General features: G+C 42.7%; 1 protein-coding gene and 3 non-coding genes across 4 annotated transcripts; 2 read left to right on the forward strand and 2 right to left on the reverse strand.

The window, feature by feature from the left end:
• The first annotated feature begins 841 nt into the window (after window positions 1–841).
• On the forward strand, window positions 842–2,743 carry LOC134310175 (uncharacterized). The gene is made up of 3 exons (XM_062991742.1): window positions 842–847; window positions 995–2,369; window positions 2,467–2,743. The coding sequence occupies exons 1-3, from the start codon at window positions 842–844 to the stop codon at window positions 2,670–2,672; spliced, it is 1,587 nt and encodes a 528-aa protein (XP_062847812.1). The 3' UTR covers window positions 2,673–2,743.
• A 3,733-nt stretch (window positions 2,744–6,476) lies between these two features.
• On the reverse strand, window positions 6,477–6,558 carry trnas-gcu (transfer RNA serine (anticodon GCU)). The gene has a single exon. It is a non-coding gene; the product is annotated as a tRNA-Ser (tRNA).
• Window positions 6,559–7,732: 1,174 nt separating this feature from the next.
• On the forward strand, window positions 7,733–7,814 carry trnas-gcu (transfer RNA serine (anticodon GCU)). The gene has a single exon. It is a non-coding gene; the product is annotated as a tRNA-Ser (tRNA).
• A 342-nt stretch (window positions 7,815–8,156) lies between these two features.
• Window positions 8,157–8,238, reverse strand: trnas-gcu (transfer RNA serine (anticodon GCU)). The gene has a single exon. It is a non-coding gene; the product is annotated as a tRNA-Ser (tRNA).
• Between the last annotated feature and the right edge of the window lie 11,893 nt (window positions 8,239–20,131).

A 20,131-nucleotide genomic window follows, 5' to 3' on the forward strand; every position in this document is an offset into this window, starting at 1 on the left:
TGATGTGTTCAGATTCAGTATAAGCTCCTCACTACACTCATGAAACTACAGTAAAATACATTAGTGTGAAAGTGTGGGTGGTGCCTACAGCACTAACAAATGATCACTTCTAGTTACAGAAGCAGCTACTGAAGAAGTTCATGGTGCTGAAACTCAATGGTGGAGTTCCTGAACATCAGTGCTGCTCACATGAGAGTGGCTCATCTATAGAGAGAGAAGCACCTTCAGGAACATGTGAGTCTTTATGGCGTCTCAGTTTCACCTCCATCATGTATTAAATCTCTCACTCATTTATTCATATTGACATTTTTAATGATGTTTGTTTTTCTATGTAAAGCTTCAAGAAAAACGTAAAACAAGGCAGCAATTCAAGCTATGCTGAAAAGGTGAGAAAAGACTTTTACTACACTTTAATGAGAATGGTGTTGGACAGGATTATTTCAATACAAACATCATATAAAATATGTGCTTAGGCCTGGGAGGTAAATCAGAGGATCGAGCTGGAGGAAATGGAGAAAGAAATTCTCAGAGAGCTCCGTGTAGAACGTCGAATCCCACAAACACCAGTGGACGTTCCTTTTAAACTGGAACATTTAAGAAAAATATTTGTACTGCCCTGTTCGTCTGGCTCGACCATTTCACCTGCTGATGACCAGGCCGAGGGCACCCTGCTGGCTCAGGCCTCAACACTAGAGAATTCACCCACTGGGAACTCAATCCAGTAAGTTCTTTAAACAGTGAATAAAAGCTCTGATATTTTATGTGTTTGACTAAAATTCTTCATTGTTGGTTTTCATGTGACAGGAAATTTAGTCAATCAGCTGATGGAGCTGCTGCAAGTATGTTGGTGAGTGTATCATCATTTTATTCAGATACGTCTACAGTATCTTCAGGATTGTAATTAGAACAGGTCTTACTACAGATCAGATGAATTGCTCTGAAAACCTTAACTTTAGATCTAAATGTAACCTTTCATGTTTTCTCTGTACTTTAGATGAAGGTGGAGGATCTGAAGCAGTTTGTTAGTGGGATCAAAACCACTACAGTGATGGAAGTACAAGAAAATCAGCTTCCCGCTCTGGTGGAATTTGTTCATCCTACACAGTCCACCAGAGTGCATCTTCCAGACTTGGTCTTGAGTCAGAATCTTACAAAATCACCAAGCTCAGGGATTAAATCGGACAGTTCTGGGGGTTTTGAGAGCTCTGTAGTAATGAGCTCCTCTGATGAATCAGTGAATACACCCCCCTTACTCTTGACGGCTGAGAAGTTGGTGCTGGAGGTGCTGTACTGTTCTGCATCTCTGATCAAATGTCAGCAGGAAGAGAGCAATGACAAGGCTGATGATTTTGAGAACCTGGACTTGGATGTTCAACTTCCAAGTCTGTCACCGTCTTCTGTCTCCTCTGTTGAAGTTATCAGAGAGAGGAATGTTATTACACCAGTGGAAGAACCAGAAACTAGTTTTCAGTTCTCCAACACAGAGGAACCCGAGGTCACCTTTCTGGGATTTAGACCTCAGAGAACGTGCCAGTCTCGGACCAGCCCAACTAGCCAACATGTACAGATAGAAAACATGAGTGAAGATATTGTCGGACAGACCTTAGACATGGTGATATCAGTTCTTGCAAGTGAAGGACTTTTGTCACTACAGGAAACATCAGATATGTCTGATGTATCTTCACCAGAGAATTATATAGAATCAGACATGTTTGCAAGTTGTGGCACCACAGATGAAAGCCAGAGTCCGACCCAGTGCTCATGCTCAGATTCTGGTTCCCAGCTGAGCTTACAATCAAAAAAGGTAGTAAGTGAAACTCTGGTGGGAATCCAAAGGAAATTATCAGACCAGTCTTTAACTGAAATCATCTCACCAGATAACAGTGATGCCATCAGTGACCTTATCAGTGGCATCCTAAGGCAGATCCAGGAATCACCCAGCCTGGATGCCAGTGAGCTAATCTCCTCCAGCTCTTCAGAAAGCAGCTTCATTTCACTCTCACATGATTGTAAAGCTCAGTCTGGTTCTGAGATCATGGGGGATAAATTAGTAATGAAGAACATCCAGCCACACATTGGTACCATCAGCAAGGCTCAAAGGAAACCTTCAGATGTGAATGGAGATGTTATCAACTCTCTGGTTCTAGAGGTTTTGGGATCTGCTCTGTTTGAAAACCCTTCAGAGAAAACGTCACACCTTGATGCTCTGAACAGAGACCAGACTGTCAGATTGGTAAAATCTTCAGATAATACTGCAGGACCAGAGAGACCCTGCCATCAGAGGCCAAAGTCCTGCCCATTATTAAAGAAGGACAGTACTAGTAATGCTGCAGGGGCTTCTGCCAGCCAAACACCTGAAAACCCAACTGGTGAGTAAAAGTTTGAGATGAGGTTCTGTTTAAAATTTATTGTCAAAGTTCATGTAGTTTCATTTTAACATTCATTCTTTGTTTCTTTGATTTAAAGGCAAGAAACAAAAGAAGAAGAAAAGTGTTCGTTCTTTATTCATGATGGCCTGGAAAGTGGTGAAACGGACCTTCACCAGAAGATCCAACAAGATAGCTCCAGTCCACCATTTATTTTATCACCAGCCAAAACTGAGCAGAATTATACACTCCTTAGCTAGATCATTATCAGGGACATGTCTTGGGTCCTCGCTTAGAGAGACCTGAAGAACCACGTTCCACCAGGAAGACTTCATTGTTGTTAGACTTTTGTCAGCAGGAGGTCACCTTCCTTCTTTAGTAACCAACTTTTATCTAGCACTACTGTGATCTGTGCCATGTTGGTCACTTTTGATTATCATGAATGGTCAGTCTTGTTCCTTTCTCCACTTTGATTCTCAGTCATGAGCTCCATTATCGAGAGCTCTGCTCTGAGTTTTCTTTGGTAACATTTGGTTGAGGTACTTCTGCTGTCCCACAGTCTTACTTGGTACCATCTTGGCTTGGCAGCATCTGTGGTTCCTGGTCTTTCTGAGTACTTTCGATTGCTGAAAGGTTATTTCACTCAACATGTACCTGTTCAGCATTGCTTACATTCTCACCTGTGGAACTGTAGTTCTAAAAGATTCATTTACCTTCACAAGGAGCAGAAAATCCCTCAAACATCCCAGGATTGCAGGATTTCATTGTGACTATTCTGGTTAAGAGAGTTTCCTCTGAAGAACAGGAAGAAGACATCACACCTGCTTCTCTGAAAAACCTCACCAAGTTATGTCCAGAGTGATGATCTAGCTAGGAGTGTTAATATGCTCATATCTACAAGCCTCATGACCAAGCACACATCTGTACCAGCTGTGTTTCTTTTTCAATATAATAACAACACAGGACTCGGAGTGCCAGCCAGAAGAGGATGGATGCTGCTTAATTTTCCTGGACACTCTAGGCTTTATTCTCTGTACATTTTAACAAATAAAAATTCAAAACTGATCCTGGGTGCAAAAATGGTTTTTGTTTGAGGTCTCCATCAGTTTGAAAATGTTGATTGTTTAAGAGGTAACACAGTAACACAGGAGGAACAGTCCAGCAGTGGATCAAAACTAGATCCGGTTAGGATACTGGTACTTGTTCATGTAAAACAAAGAGTCTGTGTCTTCATAGCATTCATGACCAGCCAGGAACTACACCTGATATAACCGATTATATGAAGATCAAAACCAACTGATAACACATGGGTAAAATCAGCTGAAATGTGTGTCTGCTCAGTATGTAAACCTGCAGCCACCTCGACCCTAAGTGGACAAGACTGATTCTCAAGAATGAAAGATGTGATTATGTAATGCAGGTTTTCTGCTCTCAGCACACCTGATTTATCTTAAATAGAGTTTCATGTCATTTTTACACTGGTCATCAACAATGCACTGCATAAGCCTCCTCGCACCTTTGAAGAAGGCCACAACAACCTTGTGTGAGTCTAGAGATGCACTGTTATTCAAGGTCAACCGGCTCGACAGAGCAGCCACGTAGATCTTCAGGGTGGATGAAGACCTCCCTGAGTCCAGCAACACTTGTAAAAAAGGAAAGCACTGTTTCCACTGAACAGGAAAGAGGGTCAACCAACTGTTCCGTGCACCAGTTCACAAATGACTGCCACCTGCTATCATACAAAGCTTGAGTAGATGCTGCTCTAGCATTCAGGACAGTATTTTGCACTCTCAGAAGACATGAGGAGAGTTCATTGTTGGCCCTAAGGGCCAGAGCCACAGTTGGAGAAATTCTGGTAGTGAACACCACACTTGACCCTTCAGTTGTGAGAGGAGGTCTTTTCTTAGGGGGAGCCTCCTCGGAGTACCCCGAAGTAAAGACAGTAGCCAGGGAAAACCATGGTTGTCTTGGCCATCAAGGGGCTACCAGAAGAACCTTGTGACCCTCCTCCTGAACTTTGCCCAACAGTGCCGGCAGGAGAGGGAGCGCAAACAGCAATTCCCTCGGCCAGTCGTGAGCTAATGCATCCTGACCGAGTGGGCTGTCCTGCTGGTGTTCTGAGAACCATAATGGACAATGAGTTGTGTCCGATGAAGCGAACAGATCCACCCGTGCCTGGCCAGACTTCTCCCATATTAGATGAACTATCTCTGGGTGAAGTCTCTAATGACTGGGGCTCAGAGGCTGCCTTGAGAGGGCGTCCACTGTCCTGTTGGCCGCCCCTGCTAGGTGAACAGCCTGCAGAGAAAGGAACTTTGGATGCGCCCATGTCCACAGCTCCTTTGCCATATTCAAGAGAGCTTGGGACCTGGTGCCACGAGAACCTTAAGAACGACACTCTCATGCCGAGTTTCAGGCGGCGCACACTAGACAGGATTGCACACAAGGCTAACAACAATGAAGTCTTCCTGGTGGAACGTGGTTCTTCAGGTCTCTCTAAGCGAGGACCCAAGACATGTCCCTGATAATGATCTAGCTAAGGAGTGTATAATTCTGCTCAGTTTTGGCTGGTGGTAAAATAAATGGTGGACGATTAGATTGGAGATATCTTGTTGGATCTTCTGGTGAAGGTCCGTTTCACCACTTTCCAGGCCATCATGAATAAAGAACGAACACTTTTCTTCTTCTTTTGTTTCTTGCCTTTAAATCAAAGAAACAAAGAATGAATGTTAAAATGAAACTACATGAACTTTGACAATACATTTTAAACAGAACCTCATGTCAAACTTTTACTCACCAGTTGGGTTTTCAGGTGTTTGGCTGGCAGAAGCCCCTGCAGCATTACAAGTACTGTCCTTCTTTAATAATGGGCAGGACTTTGGCCTCTGATGGCAGGGTCTCTCTGGTCCTGCAGTATTATCTGAAGATTTTACCAATCTGACAGTCTGGTCTCTGTTCAGAGCATCAAGGTGTGACGTTTTCTCTGAAGGGTTTTCAGAGATAACCCGAAGGGTAGAACTTTGAACTGGAACACCCGGGCTATAATTGCACACTGTAGGAACCGTCTGTGTTCTGGTGCTATCGGAACGGTCCGTGTACCTTTGGTCATTCCTTTTTTAATTCAAATCCCAAAGTTGAAGAAAACGAGCCGTTTTTCGTTTATCGTTTCAAAAACCAATATTGAAAAACGGGAAAACAGGCGTTAATCGTTTTTCATTTTAAGATCAAAAATCAAATAACAAACAAGCAGAAATAAAAAAAACGGCTCGTATTTGAATTTTCCAAAATCAACATTTTCTATCAGTTCAACTGGAAATAAACACACGAGTGCGTATTTACTTAATATATAGAGAGTGTAAATCAAGTACAAGTGTTAAAAAAGTAATAATAAAGTAACATTGTGTCTCCTGTTGTTCTGACTTTTGTGTTTGTATATTTGACGTGCAGATATTTGCTCTATCTGCAAACCTTTAAACATTGAACAAAACCCCCTGAAATTCTTGCTTTCAGCTCTGTGCAAAATATTGGCGCTACTAACGAAAAAAACAGTTCATCTTATTCAGCAGTTCTTTTAATATGATGTTAATGACATACGGATTAGTTACCTCCCGTGGTTTAAAGGTTTCCACTTTGTGGATTTGTGTAGCTGGTTTATTGAGCATGCATCAAAAGCCTAAAAGTTGTTGTTTTCGACGAGGATGGGATGCGAATCCATGCGTGTAGAGCACAATGGATTAACAGTCCACCACCTTAACCACTCGGCCACCTCGTCCTTGGCTAATGTGTTAGATCACCCTTGATTACATAAGTAATCAGATGCAAATAGATCAGCAGTTCAAGCTGACGTGTTGATCAGTCAGACCAGAAACGCACGAGAGCCGGCAGGAATGCTCCTGGTCCGATTGCAGATGCGTCATTTGAATTTGAGCGTGGCAGAAGGCGCTTCAGAGGGCTGGATTGGCCTGAAATCAGGTGGAAAGAGGCAACACAGACATCTTAAATTGCTACTCGTACGGCCGTTTGCTTTTCCACACATGGTCAATAGGCTGCAATGTTTTCAATTTCAAAGACTGAGGACATTTGAGAGAGCTTTAAAAAGTGCTTTTGCTTCGACGAGGATGGGATTCGAACCCATGCGTGCAGAGCACAACGGATTAGCAGTCCATCGCCTTAACCACTCGGCCACCTCGTCTCAGCCTGCTTGGCAATATGTGTTTCTGGGCCGATTGGTCAGATTGATCAACCCAGGTGGCTTGAACAGCTACGCTCCCTTTTGAGAAGTATTTTAGGTATTTACTAGAATGTGCTCGCATGCTGCATTAGTGCATCATTAAAGACAGTTTTAAAGAGAACTCAAATAAAATGGTACTCTGGAACTTTCTGCACTTCAGTCTTTTACAAATCTACAAAATCCTGAATCCCTTGTAATTTTTTAAGAGCATCTCTAACATGAACGGCGAAGTCACAGTGCAAGAATAAAGACACAAAGACACAAGCTGCCTGGGTTGATCAATCTGACCGATCGGCCCAGAAACGTATTTCACCATTCAGTATGAGATGAGGTGGCTGAGTGGTTAAGGCGATGGACTGCTAATCCATTGTGCTCTGCACGCGAGGGTTCATATCCCATCGAAGTACAAGCACTTTTAAAAGCTCTCTTGAATGACCTCCGTTTGCTTTTTAAAACATCGCCGCCTATTGACTACACGAGGAAGAACAAACAGGCGTGAGGAGAAGCAATTCAGTACGTCTGTGTTACCTATTTTCACCTGTTTTCAATCCAGCCTTCTGCCACACTCGATTACAAAAGGAAATAGTTTAGAGGAGCATTCCTCCTAGCTTGACCAGACGAGGTGGCCGAGTTGTGCTCTGCACGTGTAGGTTCAAATCCCATCCTCGTTGAAGTTCAGCCCTTTTAACATCAAGCTAAACTCTGACGCACTTGCTTTCAGGTTTGATAATTAAGCTCTCACCTTTAAATCATATTGGTACTACTCACACACGCTCCCATTTAAGAAATATCTGGATATTTACCAGAATGTGTGGGCACGCTGCATTAGTGCATTATTTGTTGACAGCCGGTTTTAAAGAGAACTAAAATAAAATGAGCTCTCTGCTCTTTAGTCTTTTACAAATCTTAAAAAAGGTGATGGACTGCTAATCCATTGTGCTCTTCGAGGTGAAAGCACTTTTAAAAGCGCACTCAAATGTCCTCAGTCTGCTTTGAAAACATTGCAGCCTCTTGACCATGTGTGGAAAAGCAAACGGCTGTAAGAGTAGCAATTTAAAACGTCTGTGTTGGCTCTTTCCACCCCAAATGACACATCTGCAGTTGGACCAGAAAAGCATTCCACTGGACATGACCAGACGAGGTGGCCGAGTGGTTAAGGCGATGGACTGCTAATCCATTGTGCTCTGCACGCGTGGGTTCGAATCCCATCCTCGTCGAACTAAAGAACTTTTAAAAGCTCTCTTGAATTAACTTGGTTTGCTTTGAAAATATCGCCGCCTATTGACCATATGAGGAAGAACAAACAGGTGAATAGGTAGCAAATCAGTACGTTTGTGTTACCATTTTCACCTGTTTTCAGGCCGATCCAGCCTTCTGAAGAGCCTTCTGCCACACTCAATTACAAAAGAAAACACCTGCACTCAGATCAGAGGAGGATTCCTATTTCTATTTGGTGTTACAGAGTCGTGTTTTTTTTCTGGTGAGTGGTGCCAATATTTTGCACAGAGCTGAAAGCAAGAGTTTCAAGGGATTTGTTCAATGTTTAAAGGTGTTGTTTTCGACGAGGATGGGATTCGAACCCACGCGTGCAGAGCACAATGGATTAGCAGTCCATCACCTTAACCACTCGGCCACCTCGTCCCATCCAACCAAACCAGACCAGACCTTTAAACAGACCATTGAACAATACCCCTGAAACTCTTGCTTTCAGCTCTGTGCAAAATATTGGCACCACTCACCAGAAGAAAACACAACTGTAACACCAAATAGAAACAGGTCATTTAATACAGCCGTTCTTTTAAAATAATGTTAATGCCATACAGATCGGTACAAAAAAAAAGTTTTCTAAAACGTGTCTTTGTGTTTTTATTCTTGCACTGTGACTTTGCTGTTCATGTTAGAGACGTGTCCTCTGGTACATTCCAGGTCCGTGTACCTTTGGTAATTTGTTTTTCACTTCAAATCCCAAAGTTGAAAAACAAGAAAACGAGCCGTTTTTCTTTTATCGTTTCAAAAACCAATATTGAAAAACGGGAAAACATGGAGTGCACTGACATGCACGTATTTACTTACTATATAGAGAGTGTAAATCAAGCACGTGTTAAAAAAGTAATAATAACGTAACGACGCGTCTCCTGTTGTTCTGACTTTTGTGTTTGAATTTGTGACGTGCAGATATTTGCTCTATCTGCAAAAAACAAACATTATGGGGAAGTGATTTCCGTACTGGACGTTGTACGTGGTCAAGTTAGTTTTACACTTGATGATCGCCTGACGTCCAAGACTCATTTATTTATTTATCTTGTATTATAGTATGTCTTGTTCTCGGCCAATAAACATCCAAAAATAAATAAAACCAAATGACGAACGTCCAAAGACCAAATCTCGTAGATCCACTAAGGTGAACCGTTCCCATTTTTGTACACTGCGAAGAACAGTCGCCGTGTGGAGCATTCGAAAGGGAAGAACCTTCAGGTAGAAATTCAATGGACAGAGGTCCAGAATCGTCCGGAAGCCTCCGTCCTTTCTTGGAACAACAAAATATGTTGAATAGAAGCCCTCTGGTTGAACATGAGGGTCCACAACCTCTATTGCTCCTCTCCTCAGGAGAGAACAAACTTCCTGAGAGAATGGAGGAACTTTGTTTAGCACTGAAGTTACCCTCGGTGAGGAAATGAGGGGTGGCCGGTGACGGCCTGATGACATGACTTTGAGAACCCACTGATCTGTAACCATACTTTCCCATCATGTCATGTGCTGGGTCTTCAGCGGTTTCTCCACTGGCTGAAGCCCGTCAGTGACGGTTATGGGCGGCGCTCCCCTTAGAATAGGGGTTGCGCGGCATTGACCTGGTCCCACGAACAGAAGGTTTTGTCTGGCGTGGCACATTCTGCATCTTGGGTCTTGACTGTGGCTCTGAGCTCCGCAAGTACGTGCGTGGTGGAGGGCGGTTTGATACTCCTGAGTGGCGAAAGCGGTGAAAACCTTGAGAAGCTTCAGTTCTAGAGGGCTTCTTTGACCGGAGGGCCAAAAACGTATCCTGGCACCAGGGGCAGTGACCTGATTGCCAACCACACTTGACGGCGCCCATGGATCAGTGTCCCTATCAGTCTCCCATGGTTCCGGGCCAAGTAGCCGACTGATTGTAGGGCTGTATTTAAGAGCTCATCCACCGGTCCACTACTATCAGTACCTTGTAGAGAAGACTGCAAGGCCAGAAGTAGAAGAGAGAGAGAGTTAGCTATTTTCACCATCCTAGTTGCAGTGTCATGTGCCTTAGAAAACATCCCATCAGTGCGTCTACACTCAGCACTGGGGCAACGTGGGTCTGGGCGTAAAAGCATCAGCAGACACCATCTTAGACGCCACACAAGCATCCACCGCTGGCATCTGGCTAAGTCCCATGGAAGCAGCATTTGCCAAGCATGCTAGTGCCAGCTCTGCGGCACTTGCCCGCGAACGCTGGTTACTCGTGTGGAACCCGGCTGTGAATTCGGCAGTGAAATCTTCTTCGGCAGGGACAGCCCGCATAAAAAACTTACTAGCTTTTGGGGCTGTAGGATTTGGGGCATCAAGTCCTAGTTTGGCCAACTTGAGCGGTGTGCTCAGGGGTGGCCGTCGGAGCACCCGACTGCGCTGAAGCCGTCGGCGGGGAACCACCCGGCTGCAGAAAATCCTGAAAGAATTCGGCATTTGATGCTAAGGTAGAAAGTGCGTCATCCGCTTTTACTGAAGCACTATCAGGACCTTTAGGCAACTTTAACTCAGGCTCTGGAATACTACAAGCATCTAGTTTGTCACTAAGCTTCATAAATAATGACTTCAGCTGAGACAATTCTTCAGAGAACAAGGCCATGCGTTCCGACAGCGCCATGGACCGTCTCTTTTACCTTTGCATAGGCCCCGGTCCCTCTGAGGGTAACGCAGCCTCGCACCCAACCTCCAGCCCCGCCAACCGTTCTCGGTGGCGGTCTATTGGAATAATAGCACAATCCATGCAGGGGTTCACCAAGGCTTCACGAAGGTGATCCAACCCAAGACATGAAGGGCATAGCTCCTTCCCGTCGTAAGTCTCCAAGGCAGCAAAGCACTGGTTACAACCGTTTAAAAGCTTGACGGTTCTGCATTGTTGATATCGCTGTTTCACTCCTAGTATTGAGTAGTACTAAAAGGAGTAAAAAACTGCACCGAGTACAAACTCGAGGTGAAAACGGCTATTGCTGTAATATCACGAGCCGTCAGTTTCACTTAACACCGAGTATGCAACTCTAGGTGAAGGGGTTGTGCTGGTAGAGCTTAGCGATTAAGAGAAAACCACTCGTTAAAGCGAATGAGTGGTGGGCTTCACTTAACAACGAGTACAACTGTAGGTGAAGAAAGACGAGCTGTTGGCGCTCGGAGCTATAACTTTTCGAGCAGCGTGCTCCACTCAAAACCAAGTAACACTCTAGGTTAGAGCGAGCTAACTCACGTTGTAAATACAGCGTTCACTAACCTGAGTTTCACGCAGATCGTTACCATTTCAGCTTATTCCACATCGAGTGGGAAATGAAGAAAATCCAGTAACAAACACAGCTTCTCTAGCCCATTCTCACACGGAGCGTGCTCCAGGTGAAATAGGTTGCCAGATCCCGCTGTGGTATTCACAGCCCGTAGAGGATGAAAAAATTCGTAGCTCTGACCTAGTGTCGCCGGGCTGTACTGTCGGTCTTGAAGGTGAGACGAGAAAAGAGAAAGTCTGCAGCGAGTCACAGGTGTATAAACTGTATTGTAAGTGACATCACTGAATCCCTGAATCCACTACTCACATAGCTTCATATTAATTACCTTAAGACAATATCACTGACACAATCATATAAGAATATCATACAAAGGATAACTTACAATCCCCCACACATACATTCAGAATAGAACATTTCCAAAATGGTGCAGTCCAAAGACTTCAAATACCATCAACCCTCAGTGCTCGGGTCTTTAACCTCTCAGTAAAGCTGCCTGCATGCCTGATGAAAACCTGTGAGTACAATTACTTAAACCAAACTTACAAAACCATTTAACACTGCCAACAAAGCATAAAGTATCCTCACACTTCTTAAATCATCCACACCTTCAGTTGGCCACCCTGACTAATGTTGGATAATCACAGTTTGTATTGTTTACCAGGTTAGTGATTCTGGTGATTGTCCACTGCAGCAGTCAAGCAGTAAAAAGAATCTTCACCCATTATCTGTGTGTTTTCATCTTAACTTGTACATGTTCATACCATGAAATAAACATTAGTTCTGTTACAGCAAGGCAGGAATACCCTGTACAGTTCAACAGTACATCACAGCTTCTCAGCCATCCCACATCACACATAGCCAATTATGTGTTGATGCCCAGTCAGCCAATACCATCACTGATCAACACAATCTAATATGCTGTCAAAAAAGCTCTGATGTGCCAAACATGGACTCCACAAGACAACTGAAGGAGTCATGTGGTATTCAGTACCAGGACATTACCAGCAGTTGTTGTGAGATAGATCATCGTACAGTGTGTTTAGGTTCAATGTCTTTTACAAGCAATCATCTAAATGATCTTGCTAATGCCCGTGTGTCCACACTGGACATGACTTAGAATGGGCACTTTACATTTACATTTTCGGCATTTAGCAGACGCTTTTATCCAAAGCGACTTACAGTTGTGACAGTATACAATCTAAGCAATGAGGCCTTGCTCAAGGGCCCAACAGTGGCAACCTGTCAGTGTGTAACAGTTGTTACTGCCAATTCCCAACCCCGACCACTAAGTGGCAGTAATCTTATTAGAAGGGCAATTCTCAACCTAAAAGGGGAACCATGTGGTAATGGAGATGGTTTGGAGAAGCACCACATTATAATGTGCTGTGCTAAGGAACCTTATTGAGGAACTTGTTTGTTCTAAAGCTCAATGTAAGTTGTTTGTTACTTTTGTTTATATATTTAACCAAACTTTATGCAAGTGTTGCTAATAGAAAGTTTGTACTGTTTTCTTTTTCAGAAGGTTTTTTTTATTTCTTCATTCTGGTCTGGAAGATTATCTTTGTCTCTATTCAATTATTGTAAATGTTTGTGTCTTGCATCAACAACTTGCTGGTTGGATGGACTGTGGGAAACAAGCCCAGTATTCACAAACTAACTGGAAAGGATTTCATCTTGTATTGGACCCAACAAGGACTTCTATAGACTCTTGATGGAATTAATTATATCTACAAAGGCCCGGTGAGATCTATCTAATTATTAAATTATGGACTGAAAGACTCAATGAACTCTTCCAAGACTTATATTCAATGAATGGACTTTATAGTGGCATTTGAGATTATGATTTGTGTTTTTCATAGGTTCTGATTTTGATGTTTAGTAAAATGAGTTAAAGCACTCTTGGTGGATGGTACCCTAATTTAAAAATATGATAACGAGTTTATAAAAAGAAAAAATCATTACATTGGCGCCTGAACAGGGACGTCCCAGCTGGTTTTAATCATCGGCATATTTAAGAGTGTCTACTTTGTTGGCTATACTCTTTGTCATAATTTACAAACCAATTTTAAATTTATTGTCAAAGCTTTTAGTCTCTTTGTTTTCTGGTCCATAAATACATCTATAGATAGCTTTGGTTATGGCCACGTCAAAACCCGATGCAGTGGATGGGTCAGTAGATCCAGATTTCACTGTTGGTTCATTTGTTACACGCCGGGAGCCTGTACGTGACCTTATATCCACATTCAGCAACCTTTATATTGATTCAGATGGTGATGCAGAGGAAGAAGGAAGCATCCAAGATGAACAAGACTTTTTACCACCTCCTCCACCTGAAGAATACCCCGCAATGGCAGGATTGTCAGGAGAGTTAATGGAAAGAGTGGTAAACCTTGAAGAGAAATTTAACCGAACAGTGGAAGACGTACAAAGTCGCCTTCACCGTGTAGAGACTCAGGTAACAGATCTACATGTAGTAATTGACAATCAAAGAGATGCTATAGAGCAAATGGTTGTATACAAAATAGAGTAATAGAGTCAAACAAAATCTGGAAAACCAACTACAAGATTTAACCCAGTCTGTTATAGACTGTCTCAAGAGATGAGATGTACAGCTCAAACGTATGATGTCCCGATACCAACCCAGTTCACCTATGCAGCCTGTTACACCAAGTACATATCCAGTGCCAAACCCCACTACGTCCACTCCAGTAGGTGGTTTAGACAGCTGTTCTTCTGTGGTAAAGTATGCAGCTCCAATCAAACTAGACTTCCCCAGATACGGAGGTTCAGAACAGGATCCGGTGGCTTTTATTGAAAGGTGTGAGGAATATCTAGCTGTGAGACATCTCAGTGATCCAGAAATTTTAGCTACTTTGACATCTGTGTTGTCGGATACTGCAAAAGACTGGTGGCTTGCAGAAAAAAAGAACATTAAGACATGGAAACAGTTTAAAGTCATGTTTTTACACTCCTTTTTATCTGAAGACCATGAAGAAGAGTTAGAAAAGCGCTTACGCGAAAGAAAACAAGGAGCTGACGAAAACATCAGAGAGTTTGCATTTCGCTATTGTGCATTATGTCTATGGTGGAAGCCAAACATGAAAGAGAAAGACATTATACACTCAATTTTACCTAATTGCAAACCACGCCTGGCTAGTATTTTAAGGGGGACCGTTTTTACAGTGGATGAGTTGGTTCGACTTGGCACTTTAGTGGAAAGAGATCTTTTGGAGGAAAGAGCATACTGGAGACAAGTCCAACAGGAAACACAAAGTCAAAACAAAAGGTATGTTTAAGAAGTCACAAGTATGACGCTGTAGTAGACACTGGCAGTACTTTTTCATTGATTCAGGAATCACACTGGAGGTTATTAAAGTTTGATGGTGAGATTTGGAAGTCCAGCCAAGGACAGAGGTTCACACTGGCAAATGGACAGTTGCAGACTGCTCTGGGAAGGGTGAGTTGGCTATGTACATTGCATGGACAGAATTTTCCGATTGAATTATTTATTATAAGAGACCACAACCTCTCTTTTCCTGTCATCATTGGACTACAGTTTTTATTGACAGCAGGCATTGTTTTGGATTTCACTAATCATACCTATAGGTTACCCACTGAAGATGATGATGGTCATAGTTTTACATGTTGCAGTTCTACTTACAATCCTGTTAGTCTGTATCTTGCTACAGGGAAGATAACAGTATCTGCAGAAACTACAAGAATCATTCAGCAGTTGGTGGAACATGCAGATGCAACAACTACAGAAAAGCGGATGCTGGAAAGTATGCTTGTGAGTTGGCCAACTGTGTGTACTGATAAACTGGGTCACACCACCATCATCAGTCACCAAATATTAACAGTGGATGAAATTCCTGTGAGAAGAAAAGCGTACCCAATTCCTGTGGCTAAACAACAGTTTCTGGACAAAGAAATTGAGTCTATGCTTAGGGAAGGCATCATCAAACCCTCAACATCTCCCTGGTCCGCTCCGGTGGTCTTAGTACCAAAGAAGGATGGTGGCACACGTGTCTGTGTAGACTATAGAGCCCTAAATGCCAAAACACACCTGGATGGATTTCCTATGCCTCAAGTCCAAGAAATCTGCGATTTACTTCACGGAGCTACAGTGTTTAGTTCTTTAGACCTGAAGAGTGGATACTGGCAGGTCAGTATGGACCCAGAAAGCATTCACAAGACTGCATTTGTGGTAAAGAACAACTTATACCATTTTTTACGTCTTCCTTTTGGTTTAAAGAACTCTGCAGCTACCTTCCAACGCTTAATGAATCATGTGTTGAAAGATGTAATAGGAAAATTTAGCTTTGTCTACATTGATGACATTGTGGTCTATTCCAACACTGTTGACCAGCACCTTATTCACCTTCAATATGTCTTTAGCCTTTTGGAAAAAGCTGGTCTTACCCTTAATCTAAAAAAATTTAATCTCCTTCAAAAAGCTCTCACCTATTTAGGTCATGTCATCTCAGGCGAAGGCATCAAGACAGAAGCTGAAAAAGTGGAAGCAGTAAAAAACTTTCCGGTACCTCGTAATGTAAAAGAGGTTCAAAGGTTTCTGGGGCTCGCAGGTTGGTACCACAGATTCATTCCAAGATTTTCAGAGTGTGCAGCTCCACTTCATGCCCTAAAAAAGAAGGGTGTTGTATGGGATTGGACCACTATCTGCCAACAGGCCTTCAATGACATCAAATCTTCTTTGATAAAAGCACCTGTCTTGAGCGCTCCTAATTTCAACTTGTCTTTTAAGGTCCAAACCGATGCCAGTGAGGTGGGTTTGGGTGCAGTTCTTACACAGGAATGGGATGAAGCTGAACATGTAATTGCTTATGCATCACGGTTACTCAACAATGCCGAGAAGAACTACTCGGTGTCTGAGAAGGAGTGTCTAGCTGTGGTGTGGGCTGTGGAGAAGTGGCGGCACTACCTAGAAGGGAGGCATTTTGAGGTGTTTACGGACCATGCTGCTTTGACATGGGTTTTCAACCAACCTCGTCCATCTTCTCGTTTAACAAGGTGGGCCATTAAGTTACAAGGATTCGATTTTAAAGTTTACTATCGCAAAGGAGGTTGTAATGTTGTTCCAGACACTCTCTCCCGCGGGATGCAGGAAGCAAACCTATGTCTTCTTGCTATTCAACAAGCCACACCAAAAGGGGAAGACTTATCAGTTAGCTGGGAAGAGATTGCCAAACATCAGAGGGAAGATCCTACACTACAACCCTTATGGCAATCGTCAAAAAATACCCTCAAAAACCCCAACGGCATGCATTATGTAGAACACAATGGTTACTTGTTCCGCAGCATTACAGACAGCCAAGAAGGTCAAATACTTCAAGTAGTAATACCCACTGCCTTAAGATCCAGATTCCTTCTTTTTGCCCATAATAACCCTTTAAGTGGCCATCTTGGTCGTATGAAGACTTTGAAGAGGTTACTCAATGTAGCATACTGGCCAGAAATGCGCAAAGATGTATGGATACACTGCAAACAGTGCACGACCTGCCAACAATACAAGCCAACATTGTCCAAATTGTCTGGATTACTCCAATCCACCCCGGTGGTAGAACCTGGACATATGTTAGGTGTTGACCTAATGGGTCCATTCCCACGGAGCAGCAAAGGGAATGAACATCTAGTGGTGGTCGTAGATTATTGCAGTAAATGGGTAGAACTATTTCCCATCCGTAGTGCTCGAACACCACAGATAGCCAGCATCTTAACCCGAGAGATATTCACTCGTTGGGGGACACCGGTTTACTTGGTCTCTGATAGAGGGCCGCAATTCACCTCACAGTTGTTAAATACCATCTGTAAAGAATGGGGAGTGATCCAGAAACTCACTACTGCTTACCACCCACAGACCAATTTGACTGAGAGAGTTAACCGTACCTTAAAAACCATGATTGCATCATTTGTGAAAGATAACCACCGTTATTGGGACCGATGGATTCCGGAATTCAGATTTGCAATAAATTCTGCATGGCACGAAAGCACTAACTACACACCGGCTGAAATGGCGTTAGGACACAAGCTAAAGGGACCGTTAGAACGCCTTGCACAAAGACCACCCAACCCTGACCAGCCAGCTTATGAACTTTTGCAGCGACAACAGACTCTGCTTAATAGAGTTAAAGCCAGCATGGATAAGGCACAGGCCCGACAAGCAAAATATTACAACCTGCGCCGCGAAAAGGAACTACCAAGAAGGCGAACTTGTCTGGGTACGTACTCATCCACTGTCTCGGGCAGGGGACGCATTTATGGCCAAGCTAGCTCCCAAATGGCAAGGGCCAGCCAAAGTCATTAAACAACTAAACCCTGTTAACTACAAAATAGCTATGCTAAACGCACTAGATCAACATGGTACATATCATGTTGAAAATATTAAAAGATATTATGGCTTAGTGAAGCCTTAAACAAAGGGGGAGGTATGTAACAGTTGTTACTGCCAATTCCCAACCCCGACCACTAAGTGGCAGTAATTTTTTTAGAAGGGCAATTCTTAACCTAAAAGGGGAACCATGTGGTAATGGAGATGGTTTGGAGAAGCACTACATTACAATTGTAGCACCACATTGTAAGACCACATTATTAAGATGGCGCCGGTGTGTTGTGTGGCTTGCCGTCGACTTTTTTCGGTTTTTTGGTTGATTGCGCCATGCGCGTGTATGTTTATAAACTCTGTCTGTTCCATTATAGTTTATGATCGACAAGCTCTTTTCACAATCAGAAATGGATTTATGGATTTTCTTAACAAACCGTCTGGGGTTCAGAGGTATGATTGTCACCCACATTTCATCCCGCCGATTCCCGATTGTGTGCAAACGCTGTTATGCTGCGTACCTGAGCGGGTCAGGCGCAAAAGGCGGCGTGGAAGACGCGCAGGTCTCCGCGTCCGAGTGAGGATGGCACTAAGGTCTTCGGATTACATCCAAGCAAAACAGATTCTTGGTTCTGGATCGGAATGGAGTCTGTTTCTACACCGAAGATCTGGCGAACGGAGTACCTCACATCGGCAGGTATTTCCAGTTCTACCGGATCCGAGTACGCCAGTGCGGATTATCCGGACTAGGTTGTACCTGGGCTGTGGACGTCGTGTGTGCCTCCAAAATCTCAGGCAGCTGGATCGGACACCTTGGCATGTCGGCAAATCGGTGGCTTCAAAGATGGCCTTGGTTAATGCAAGATCCATCTCCAACAAGACCTTCATATTAAAGGACTTCTTCATTTCTAAAGATCTGGATTTTTTATTTGTAACTGAGACCTGGCTCAGTGTAGGTGAGTCAAGCCAACTCATCGAGCTCTGTCCAGCTCATTGTACTTTTTCCAGCACTCCTAGATCTACTGGACGAGGCGGTGGAGTGGCTGTGGTTTTCAAAAATGAGTTTAAATGTCATGTGCCATCTGTTCAGTCGTTTGCAAGTTTTGAAGTTCAATTATTAATGATTGAGTCATTTAAGCCTTCTCTTTGTGCCTTGGTATACAGACCCCCTAAACTTAATAACTCCTTTCTAGCTGATTTTGCAGAATTTTTGTCAATCATTTTGCCAACAACTGACCGGTTATTGATTCTGGGTGATTTTAATATTCATGTCTGCTGCCCAACAAAACCTATGGTAAATGATTTTAGAAATCTTCTTGACTCTTTTAATCTTACTCAATGTGTAGATGGCCCTACTCATGTACAAGGCCACACTTTAGACCTAATTCTCTCTTTTGGACTGACTCTACAGAATTTTCAACTTGAGGATGCGACTTTTTCTGATCATAGGCCAATTGTATTTAACGCAATATTACCTGAACAAATCTTGCATACAAAGGTACCCAGTTATTCTTTTCGGCAAATAAATTCTCTTACTGTTTCACTTTTTTCAGAAGCATATTTGAAGAGTCCTGAAATGAGTCGTATGGAGACACTGTCCCCTCAAGTTGATGTGGATGAACTAATATCTTTGTTTTATTCTTCTTGCACTACTATTCTTGATTCTGTTGCTCCCTTTAAAACCAGACAGAGCAAACCCAGATCTCAGCCTTGGTTAACTAACTCTACCCAGACCCTTAGGCGTAAATGTAGATGTGTGGAACGAAAATGGAAAAAAGACAAGCTGCAGGTTTCTTTAGATATTTTAAAACATTGTCTGACTGATTTTCAAAATGCTGCAAAAGCAGACAGGGAAAAATATTTCTCAGAAATTGTAGCAAAAAATCATCATAGACCTAAAGTTTTATTTAACTCTTTAAATGCTGTTTTAAAGGCCCCATCTGTCACTCTTGTTGAATCAACCAAAAATTGTGAGGATTTTTTGAAAAAAAATTTTGACAAGATTGAAAATATTAGGTTGAATATAAATCCTTCCGGAATTGACTGTTCAATGGAGTTATTAGGTTCCGCTGTTTTCAATCAGTTTGAACCAATTTCTCTTTCATTTGTCAAAGACACGGTTTCCCATATGAAAACCTCGGTGTCTCCTTGTGATATCATTCCTACTTGCCTTGTAAAAAAGGCAATAGATATAATAGGACCCGGTATTGTGACAATTATTAATACAAGTCTATCCTCAGGCAGTGTTCCTATTTGCTGTAAGCATGCTGTTGTCCAACCGCTTTTAAAAAAACATAATCTTAATCCGAGCATTCTGAGTATTTTCGTCCCATTTCTAAATTGAGTTTTCTTTCTAAAATACTTGAAAAATCAGTCCTTTGGCAACTGACATCACACTTAACAGAAAACAATATTTTTGAAAAATTTCAATCTGGTTTTAAAGCACTGCACAGCACAGAGTCTGCGTTGTTAAGGGTGATAAATGACTTATTGTTGGCTAGCGACTCAGGGAATTGTGCAGTATTGCTTCTCTTAGATCTTAGTGCCGCCTTCGACACTATTGACCATTGCATTCTACTTGAACGCCTTGAGTATATGGTTGGTATACAGAGAACTGTTCTAGATTGGTTTAGATCTTATCTGAGAAATAGGACTTTTAAGATAAATATTGGAAATTGTTTTTCAACTACCG

This window comes from Trichomycterus rosablanca, chromosome 1, assembly GCF_030014385.1.
Source record: "Trichomycterus rosablanca isolate fTriRos1 chromosome 1, fTriRos1.hap1, whole genome shotgun sequence".
Taxonomy (NCBI): domain Eukaryota; kingdom Metazoa; phylum Chordata; class Actinopteri; order Siluriformes; family Trichomycteridae; genus Trichomycterus; species Trichomycterus rosablanca.

Coding starts and splice junctions, on each gene's coding strand:
- LOC134310175 (XM_062991742.1), top strand. Junction 2,370..2,466: donor AACACCTGAAAACCCAACTG/GTGAGTAAAAGT, acceptor TTTGATTTAAAG/GCAAGAAACAAAAGAAGAAG.